Source organism: Callospermophilus lateralis, chromosome 5 (assembly GCF_048772815.1).
Source record: "Callospermophilus lateralis isolate mCalLat2 chromosome 5, mCalLat2.hap1, whole genome shotgun sequence".
Classification (NCBI taxonomy): domain Eukaryota; kingdom Metazoa; phylum Chordata; class Mammalia; order Rodentia; family Sciuridae; genus Callospermophilus; species Callospermophilus lateralis.
The window spans coordinates 60,058,406-60,069,617 of NC_135309.1; the positions used below are offsets into that span (position 1 = coordinate 60,058,406).

General features: G+C 40.3%; 1 protein-coding gene across 1 annotated transcript; it reads left to right on the forward strand.

Moving 5' to 3' along the window:
* Positions 1-337: 337 nt before the first annotated feature.
* Ctxn3 (cortexin 3) lies at positions 338-10,479 on the forward strand. The gene is made up of 4 exons (XM_076855910.1): positions 338-375; positions 1,159-1,518; positions 5,359-5,480; positions 9,450-10,479. Exon 4 carries the CDS (start codon positions 9,549-9,551, stop codon positions 9,792-9,794), a length of 246 nt encoding a protein of 81 aa, XP_076712025.1. The 5' UTR covers positions 338-375; positions 1,159-1,518; positions 5,359-5,480; positions 9,450-9,548; the 3' UTR covers positions 9,795-10,479.
* Positions 10,480-11,212: the final 733 nt, after the last annotated feature.

Sequence of the window (11,212 nt, forward strand, 5' to 3'; positions counted from 1 at the left end):
TGTGTTTGTGTGTGCGAGTGCGCGTGCTCATGCATGTTCGTGTGCACGCAGGCGCATGTGAAGCTAGGGTAAGTAAAACTAATCAGAAAGGAAATTCAGTTAAAAAATCAAAAAAACATATGGGGAAAGAGCCTTCATGTTTTCTTGAGGTTAGACTCTGACGTCAAGCAGTTGATGCTAATGTTAGATCCTAACACTTAGCATTTGATTTTAAAAAGAGCCTCCTTGGGTCTGAAGCCTATTTGGAATTGTTGCCTGTTGTTCTCAGATAGGATTTCCTCTTAGAAGACCAGCTCTGTTCCTCTCCTGGTGCTGCTTGGTAATGGCCACTTTCTCATAGGGACCGAGGTGGCAGCATAGCTGACAGGCACGGAGGTATCTTTAAATATCACCGCACCCCATCATTTGGTGGGTGGGTGTGTTGTTGCTAACTGTGCTTCCACTTCAACAAAGAAAGTGGTGAGTTGCCAAAAAACAAAGATGTTCCATCTTAAGAATTATGCGGAACTCTTTCCAGAGAGGCATTATTTTTTTTAAAGCATTTTATCCTAAAATACTTTCCAAATTTATTTAGACATTATATCCAAGGAAAGTAATTTCAGTATCGTGCCATGCAGCTTGAGTCTGTGAATGGGAACAAGTCTCTGTCAACAGAAATCTATCTTTATTATTCACCAAGTGGACTCTGGTGGCCTGTGTGGGGTGGGGGACCTGCCAAGGCCATAATTACCCTAGCTAACCAAAGACACATCAGACCTGGCAAACTGCAGCCTAACAAATTTGCAAACAGGTGGTGAAAATATGATTTGGTTCTTTTTACATTGTTCTTTCCTATTTGCTTCCCCTAAATGCTGCATTTTTGAAAGGTCACTTTAGTTTTCTTTAGGAAAAGGAGCCTTCATCTCCCAAATCCTCAGTTGATGCCCTTCCCTAGAAGTCTTTCCATTAATTGAGTTGGCCTGAAGGTCATAAACCACAATCAATATGGAGGCTGGTTGCTGCAAGGTGCTAATTGACATCCCCAAAGAGGAATAGTGTCAACAATCAATAGAGAAGACAGAGCACTGGTAGATTTATGGCTTTGATTTTGAAAAGGTATGGGAATGCCCAGTGATGTTTTACCCCGTACTCCTTTTGAATGTTAATGCTTTCTTGAAGATGATTTCAGACACACTGCTAGGATACTGCCTCTACTCACTGAAGCAGAATCCTCTGAAGAGTTGCTGAGGCAGAACTGAAATCATGGCTCGCCTCAAAGAAGCAGCTGTATTGGCCGCTAATGATGCCTCACACAGAAAGACGATGCTCCTTTAACTCGGGGTTTTAATGGGAAGTTTCTAAGCCTGAAACAACAGCTTCGGATCTGGGGTGTGCCATCAGCTGCTTGCAGCTACCACTGTCTTCTGCTTTTAACACGGCTTGTTCCTTGTTCGGGAAGAATGGAAACTAAAGAGGCTTCTAACTACCTGTAACTGTTCCACCAGGAAATGGATCAAGTGTTTGTTCAGCCAGATCCAGGTACTTGACCATAACTGCGTCTTTGATGAGCTAATTAGATGCTTTTCTCTAACTTTACAATTTATGCATGAGCAATAATCGCATAACTGCCTTTTGGGTCCAAGTTTTGAATTTAAATCTAGCTGTTAAAGTCTAATTAAACAGTTGCTAGGGGAAGTTAACACAAAGGGGTAAAATGTAATAATGACTTTGTTTTTAAAGCATGCTTAACTTTATTATGGTACTGATACTGGATAAAGAAGTAGAAAAACAGGCTTTTTTTCTTTTCTAAGCTGCAGTAAATTATTCTTGAAAGCTGTTTGCCCATTACAGATCTTCTCTCCCCCTTGTTTACTTAAAACATCCAACCTTCCAAAAGGCAATAAGGGTGTTTTGATTTGTTTAAAAAAGAATCACAACTCAACAACTCTTAATGAGAGCCTGACCGTCCCTGGGTTATGAGCAGTGGGTAGTCGTAGCCTTTTGAGGTATCTGCAAGCAATCTTTTTCACTATGAAACACACAAGGACAGAAACAGAAAACAGGTAGAAATGAAGGGTTCATTATTTGAAGTTAAAAGTCCCAGTTTGCTAAGAGTATCTTTAGAAAGCATGCATTACTGCCTGACCATCCTTATGGTATTTCTCTAATGTTCTCAGCTGGACTGCAGTGTTGCCCTGCAGTTCCTTTAAAACTCTCCAAGCAGGTGTTAGGAAAAAGAGGAAGATAGAGAAGAAGCACAGCTGAGGTTGGGACTCAGGTTGAAGAGGAAGATCCCCTATTGACCCAGAGGTGACAAGCAGCAGTGAATTAGGAAGGAGAGGGTCTACTCCCAGACCCAAGCAGCTGTGTCTGCAGGCTGACTTTGCAGGGATGAGCAGAGAACAGCCCTCCCAGTGCAGTATTAGGTGCTGGCAACAGCTCCCAAACTGCCTGTTGACATTTGTAACTAAACACACATCATGTTTTAAAAATTATTATTTGTGGGCTTTCTAGTGGCCTTAGGTCTACTATTTGAGCATGTTAAATAATATTCACCCTTAGCCATTCTGTGAATTTGGAAGCATCAGGGTGATTGTATTGGAGTTTTATTTGGATAAAAAGAATGTAGACATCGCCTTATATTTATATGATTCAAAAATAAGGGAGGGGGAGGAGAGGGTGCAGGAAGATTTATAATGTATGAAGCTCCTAGAAAGGGCCAGGAAATCTTTACCTGAAGTTCTTGACTGGTAACCAGGGCCATGTATTTTTTTTTAAATTTATATGAAACATTTTGTATCTTTATCTGTGTAACCTGAAATGCAAGTTCTTGATCACTGAGCTAATGTGCAGGATTTCCAAAGGATCATAGGGGAATAACTTTTGCTTATGTAGTGATTTGATTACTTAGATGATGCAGTGGCTTCTGTGGAGGGCTCAAGATTGTTGGGGGTGATGTATGGGGTCGCCTGAGGTTCACACACCTGGGTGGATGAGTGGGTTGAGAGTGAGGTGTACCTAGAGAGTCAGTAGTTCTACAAACAGGAATTCAGCTAAGGCTTCCTTTAGTTCAAAAAGTATCCAGTGGTTCTATTTACCCTCCCTGTAATGGGTGGGATCCTAAAAATAAAATTCCATACAGGAATGCATTTCTATATGGAAAACCATGTAGCCATTTCAACAGTCAGCTTCAGAACTGTTCTAGAAAAATGTAGCACTTTGTGGAAGTTTTTCTCTTCTGGTCACTGCAAATTTAGTTCTGACTAGCTAGCCAATGCCCTTCCTGTTAGTCTACAGATTAGTCTCATTAGTCTGCCAGGTAAATGTAAATAAGGTGCACAGAATGTCTTTGTAGGACAAAGTGTCCTGTCAATGTAAACTGGACAAGCCCAGGAGTGTTCTTGCTCAATGGATGGGCTGTTTTTTACGCCTACTTTTAAAAACATGTCAAGTCACGGAATTAAGTTTTTGGCCTAGAAGTTTTAAAAATTAGGTATAGCAATTATGTGATTTAGGAGTACTTAAAATACAGGCAACATTGCTTAACTGCACTCTTCTTGCCATTAACAGCAGAAGGATGACAACTTTTAACTCATTCCAACATGTAAGAGAAATACTTGGTCTCTCTTGCATCCTTTGTAGGAGATGGGGGTGTCACTCTTTATTACTGTTTTTTATGATTTGGGGAAGTTTATAAATCTCCATTCCTTTCTGTGCTTGGTTGCATAATAGAGATTAGAAATAAATCTCACTTTGCATAAAAATGATAGAGAAAACACTCATATATTAGCACTTGGTTATTAAATACCCACTATGTGCTCAACAGGGTTGTACATGTACTACAGCTGTGGTCACTGTAACACATTCCATGAGGGTGAGCCCTTGAGTCAATGACCACAAAAGTAAGGAGAGAACAAGGTGCCAAATGCACTTAACTGATTCTGTTTCTGTCTCTTTAAAAATAAGAGGCAAGTCATTGCTTTAGGATGTACTTTCTTCATAAAAAACACTTTTCCCTTCTGTGAAATTATGTAATGAGATATTAATGAAATAAAATGTCCAAGGTATCCGAGCCAGAGCAGGGTATGTGTTGACATGAATAGCTTCCACACACAACTTTAGGATTTAGTGTATTTTAAATGGCTGCCCCTCCCAACCACAAAACAGACTGGGTAATATGGACTGACCTCTTCAATAGAAGGGTAACTGCCTATCTCTGGCTGATCTTTATTTTTAGGATCCCACCCATCTGTATTGCAGCCAAGGAAAATTTAAAGAGCCAAATAACTTATAGCTTTTCAAATCATGAGAGCTGTGGCTATTAAAGTGTCATTGTGACCCAAGCTAGCTATGATTCTTTGAAACAAGATCTATTTCTCATACGGGGTCTGACATCCCAGTTCGACTGAATGACTTTTGCTTCCCCCCCACCCCTCATTGTATCAGTTAGCTGGCACCTTGAATTTTGAGTTCAGTTCTCTGGACTGTAAGGGGCAGAGATTTGATTCAGCCTATCTTCAAAGAAGCAGTGACCCCAGAATGGCAAGCAGTTCTTCAAGGAGCTTGTTATTTAGTAAGAGGAAGGTGTTGTTTAGTAAGAGGAAGTGACAACTCATCTAGACTTGTCACTGATCAATGCTGCCCGAGTGCAGGAAATCTCTGGAGGCAGAGCAGGGAGCACCCCATCCTCTGTGAGGGGGATACATAAGATCCCACGAAGGAGCGGATATTTGGTGACAACTCAGAAGGAGGGGGAGGACTCCCCAGAAGTGGGAAGAGGAAGAGGCAGTGAGCACTACGAGGTGGGAGCCTGTAGGTGTTGGAAGACCAGCAGGTGAGATGGAGCCAGGGAACGGGCAAGATGAAGCCCTTCTCCTTAGGTGCCCCAGAGTCAATTACATATACATTTATTCTCATCAATACTTTGGTAATTTTACTGGACACCATATGTGATTTGACATTTGTTCCTTTTTAAACTTATGAAAATAGATTAACATCTTAGAAAACTCCATAAGAGTGTGTCTGCTCTGTGGTCCTGGATACATCAGGGCATCAGGTGCACAGGGGGTTATTGGGCTATGGACACTGGGGCACATGGGTCTTCTGGAGGAGGAGTGGTGAGATCTGGGCTTTGGACGATGGACCAGGATGCAGTATGTAGAAAGTACAGGCAAAGGAAGAGGAACACACTGAAATCACTGAAATTAAAGCAAGTGGCTAAGAGAGAGAATGGCTACGGCAAAGATGAACTGCTTACATGGGGATTCCTAAGTAATTCAGGGTGTTTCACCTTTGTCTGTATTGTGGAGTCCACAGAGCTTGACTTGTGAAAAAAAGATGTATTTTATGATTTTTTTAAAATGGCATCTTTTAATTTAGGTTTTCTTGGTCCAGTATTAAAATTAGACTTTATTTCCTGAGCACACACAAATGGACCCAGCAAAGGGAAGACACAGATGCACTGCGTGATGGGCAAAGCCAGTCAAGATTAAAATACTGCTGTGAGTAACTGTGGTCCTTCTTTATACTTTCAAATAACTGCCATTTGTTATTAGCAAGTCTTATGATGGTCATGTCAAAATCTTTTGAAATGATTTATTTTCACTGTTCATATAAAAGAAAGATTTCATTATTTAGCTAAAAACAATCATGAACATTCTCTAAGAATTATTTTTATCAAAGAGAAACATTTTACTTTGAGACACATTTTTGAATTTTTGTGTCTTTGAATATTTTCATATTGTGATAACCAAGTGATTAAATTTATTTCTTTTCCTCAATCTTAATCTGATGCTTCCTTTAACTTGAACATGTTGTTGAGCTTTCTAAATTTGTAAATTATTCACTAGCTGATTATAGGTTTAAAATCAAGCAGGCTCTTCCAGGGATTTCAAATAGTCCTAAGCAAAATTGTGAAGAAGTGGCATTTGTTTTTGGATCTCTTTATCCTTTTACCCATCTTTAACCAGCTCCTGGTCATTTCTCTCTTTCTACCTGTCATCTTTCATCCTCCCCCAGGTCTTTCCTGTTGGGCCACCTGCTCATGGCTCCCATGTCTCCCCCATTCTTCTCCTTTCTAGCAGCCCCTCATTCCCAACAAGATCTTCCTTTTATCTACTATATTTCCTTTCTCCAATCTCCTACTTACCACATTTCACAGTCCCCACTGACAAATTCCTGCTATTATGTTAATGTGTCACTTTCCTTGGTAAAACACTGCAATTTAATAGGAGGCTTTGATTATTTAACCAAAAGAAGTTATTTTAGTGAGAACTTGAGCACTGTGGTTTACTGAAGGAGGAGAGGTTTACAATTCACAGTGTGCTATAGAGTTTTCAAAATGCTCAATTTGGTTTATCTGGAAGGGGCTAGGGATGAAAGAAGTATTTATTAGCAGGTTTCTGAAAATGTGGTCAGATTGTAAGGAAGGCTTAGCTATACTTACTTTCACCTCTTGAAATTAATTAATTAATTAATTAAAATGTGGTGCTGGGATTGAATCAGGGTGTTGCACACGCTGGGTAAGTGTTTTATCATGGAACCATATCCCCCCACCATCTCTTGCCTTTTAATAAGCAAAAGGCAGGAAAACTGCATATTAAAACTGATTTTTAAATCATCCTGATAGTTGGCATTCCTGTGAGGAAACCTGAAGAGGTAGATGTGGCAGATGATCCAAATCAGAACAACTAGGCGATTTGCTGGGGCCTCTGGATTGTTTGAAAATCATTACAGCCACCAAACAAGTGGGGTATAGACTCTAGGTCCTGAGTATGGGCTAAGCCCAGAAAGTATGACAGTTAATCTAGGAGAAGAGGGTTCGACATTTTGTCCTGTGTGCAGGAGGAGGCTGGGAATGACTGCTCCTGGATGGCAGGGTGGCTCTAATCACAGAGACCAGGGGTGGGAAGGAGGGACTGAACAAGGTATTACAATGTGAGTCAGCTAGCTCATGGCTGGGGTCATTCTCACGGGCCCTAGGACTCTGTCCAGCTCTTCCCTATTTTCACTGGTTTCCACAGACCCCCAAATCCTGATATTATAAATTTATATAATCAATGGTCTTTGCTTTTTTTGCATTTCCTTTTTGGATTATGTAGTTTATTTTTTTTCCTCCCATAAAATCTGTCTGGAAATGCATACCCATCTAAGCTCTGTTCAGAAGAGACAAAGGAAAGGACTCTGACTTCCTCTGAAATGAAGGGAAAAAAATGAACATAGAATGGGATTCTTGTAAACCAAGAAGGAGAGCAGGGTCAAAGTGAGGTGAACTTCACGGGACACAAACAGGCAAGAAGGGACATGTTAGGGATGGCTGAGGCCTGAGCTCCTCCCTTATCAGATGGCTTTCCCTTGTGCCAGTCTTTGGAGAATCTTATAATTGGAATGATTAAGTCCAACATGAGTATTTTTGGTGGCTAGAGCTGGCCCTGGTCTGATATACTGAGAAAGCTGCATTGGAGGGTCTGGCCACCTTTCCTGCTCCTTTCTTTTCTAGCCCAGTGGGAATCAATACCCAAAGATTGGAGGGTGCTTCAAAACAAGAAAATCTGAACCAAGCCCCATTTATAACATCCTCCACATTCTTTAAAAAAAAAAAGATTTATTTTTTAAACCTTTTTTTATTTTTATATGATGCTGAGGATTGAACCTAGTGCCTCAGACATGTTAGGCAAGCGCTGTACCAGTGAGTCACAACCCCAGCCCCATCCTCCACATCCTTAAGAAGCTTAAGAGTATCACTAGTTGGCAACTCCTTTCTCCCAGATAGGGGTTGATATCCCCTTGGTAAACTGCTTTTTAAAGTGTGATTCTATAGACTTTGAAGAGTCAACTTACATGCACACTGTAATTGTGATTACTATTGCTGTACGGAGGACAGTGATTCTAAGTTGATGGAAGAAATGTTTTCATTCTTTAGGTCATAATTTCTTTCTTTATTTGGTTGCTTACTTTCTTTGAGCATAATTTCTTTGGACCCATGTTAGTTTCTATAGTTAACTCTGTTATGTAATTTTTCTCACAAATTCATAATAATTATGTCCATGTGATTTTCTATATGATAGTGTCTAAGATGAATGCTTTTTTCTTACAGAATATAAGTTTATTTAGTTCAGTACCTTTTAATGACTTTCATGTATTGCTTTATTTGCCTTTTATAAACAAATAGGAAGTCAAGCACATACTTGTTATCCCAGAGACTAGGGAGGTTGAAGCAGGAAGACTGCAAGTTTGAGGTCAGCTTTGGCAACTTAGCAAGGCTCTAAGCAATATAGCAAGACCCCATTTCAACAGAAAAAGTAAAAAAAAAAAAAAAAGAAAAAGGGCTGGGGATGTGGCTTAGTGGTAGTGTCCCAGGTCCAATCCCCAGTAACACAAAACAAACAAACAAAAACAAAACAAAAAATACAAAACCTAGTAATATCCAAGTGCCTCATTTTTTTTTTCTCCAGTTTTTCCTTCTCTCTCTTTCTACCAGATGGACTTAAATGTAGGAAGCCACTGCCAAGAAAACTGTCCTTTTAATAATATTCAGTCGATTAAATCCTTTTCCCCAGCTCAGTTCTCTAGGTGCTTCCCAGGGTCAAGTATTGAACTTGGTCTTTGTTTTTGAAGAAGAAAGTAAAAGCAGCAGTAACTTGATGGTTTGGGAGTCAGAGATGCCTCCTCCCTTGGCTCAGGCAGCAGAAAGCAAAGGAGAAGCATTGTGGATTCCTTAGGGCTGCCTTAGTGCAGGGGAGACTTTGTTGTCTTTTTTCTTCTTCTTTGTACACCTTTCAAAGGGTTTCCATGGTCATTCATTTATATCATAGCACCATGAGATATGAGGCATTTCTAAATGTTTACAGCTTAGTGACCTCTCCAAGGTCCCAAACTCATGTAGCAGTGGAATGGAAGCCTGAGCCCAGAACTTAGAACACAAAGCTCCCTGAGAGAGTTTCCATATGAAGCACTGCTTTTTGCCTCTGTTTCCTGATACTTGTAAATGATACCTGAAAACAGAAGTCTCTGCTTTCAGGGAGGCTGTAGTAGAATGGCTAATATATGTTGAGTTTAGCCACAGTCCTAGCACGTAGCTGGTGCTCCTTAATAGAACTGTTATAAGAATGATTTGAGAGTAATATAACTGGGGGAAGCTAGGGGAGTCTTGGCAGGGTGGCGGGGCTTGGGTGTCAAGTTGACAGAAGACCCGGAGGTCAATATTAATTTTCACATTTCTCATCTTCGATATTATAGTTGTCTTCCATGCCCATCCATCCTGACCTTAAGTGGCCATTCTGAGGACAATCTGGTAATTTCATGTAAGAGGAAAATATTCTTTCCCATAATTATACATAATTAAGCATATCTGGTGAAAAAGAAAGCTGGTTTACAGATTTCTACTCTCTGAAAAACATGACTGTGGATATATAAAATAAGGTTGCTATTTGATAGTTATTCCCTCTCCTTCCTTTTCCATCTTCCTGAAGACACCTCAGCCTCACCAGAGTGCAGCCACCATGATCTCAGCAGACTGATGATGGAAGAGAAGGGAACCAGGAGATCCTGTGCTTGGCCTTCTGTGGACAATGGATGGAGGGCAGCCCATCCCCTCGCCCCTAGTGCCCCTTGGGAACGTGTCATCAGAATCTAGCATGTCTCTGGAACAGAAAACAACATTTGTTTTTGTGATTTTATTGTTTATTTTCTTGGGCATCCTCATCGTCAGGTGCTTCCGGATTCTTCTGGACCCATATCGGAGCATGCCGACCTCTACCTGGGCTGATGGACTTGAAGGCCTGGAGAAAGGGCAGTTTGACCATGCCCTTGCTTAGCAGGGGCAGAGCAAGATCTTCTCCTGAGAAGAAGAAGAAGAGGTGAAGTGCTTCAAATCTGGGCAAAGACTCCCTTTAGTCAATGTTCTGAACAAATTTTGACAATATCTTGTCCTAGGACCACCACTCATTATTTCATAAGCATGCTGTTGAGTTAGTCTTATTTGAAGATATTGGAAATGAAAGTTTGTATTGATAACCAAAAATAGGAATGTTTAAATATCTGTGTTTTATTCAATGAATGTATATTGTTGAATGTAATTGTGAAACCCAGGGCACCAATACTGATATAGACTGCTATGAAATAAAGCCCTACTGAGCTGAACAGAGAGGAAAACTAGAGAGGTTCTGCTAGGAACCTGGTTACAGGGCCAGGAAGAGACTGCCTTGCTGTAATCATGCCTCTCAGTTTGTCTTATTTCATGGGCATCTGGGTCCTGTGCAGAGGGAGGAAGACACTGCTGAGAGGACGCCAGTTGGGTATTTGTTTCCTTCTAGAGTACAGCCCTGGGAAGCCACGGGATGCTCAAGCCAAGAGATGGTACTGTCCTTGCAAAATATGAGTGAGAATGATAGCACTTTATTTTTCAAATAAAACTGAATTCAGAAGCTATAGAGTTTCAAACAATATTTACCAAAGTACGTTCTCTATTCATATTAATAACATGTGAAGCTATACATAAGACGAATTTCCTTTCTTTACACTGATGATTGAAATAATAGGTTGCAAGTGCTGCTTCAAGTTTTTTTCCCTTAATTAAAAGCTAATTATTTAGAGAAAAACATTTTTACAGCTGTAAGAGGAATGTGCATTTATGATTGCATATAGCCACCAAATAAAACTTTTTAAGAAGCAGCATCGTCTCCTCTCACTTCACCAAGACTAACACATGGGTGGAGAGCCGTGCTGAACGCTGAGGACTTCACATTTTTCTGAGAAAGAAGAAAGAATGAAGAGCATGAAACATCCTGTAATTCATCCTTCTCCATTTCATGGATGGCTCCCACAACTCATTCCTTGTGAATAAAACCTCTTCTAAATACTGCAACAAAAAGGGAGATGTGAGCACCTCTCATTCTAATTTTTATTGGTAGAAAATTTTGTATCTGAACTAAATCCATTAGGCTGCATTCATAATCCACCTTCTAATTTTCTCTTCAGCTACTTATCATATTTTTATTTAAAAAAACTTTAATAAGCTAACTATGCCCAAAAAAGCCACCATTGTCAGGTGCCATGGTACACACCTGTAATCCCAGTGGCTTGAATGACTGAGGCAGGAGGATCTCGAGTTCAAAGCCAGCCTCAGCAACTTAGCAAGGCCCTAAGCCCTTGGCTCTGTCTCTAGATAAAATATTTTTAAAAAGTCATCTCCAAAACTCCTTTTCTGTTTCTTTTCTTTTCTTTTCTTTTCTTT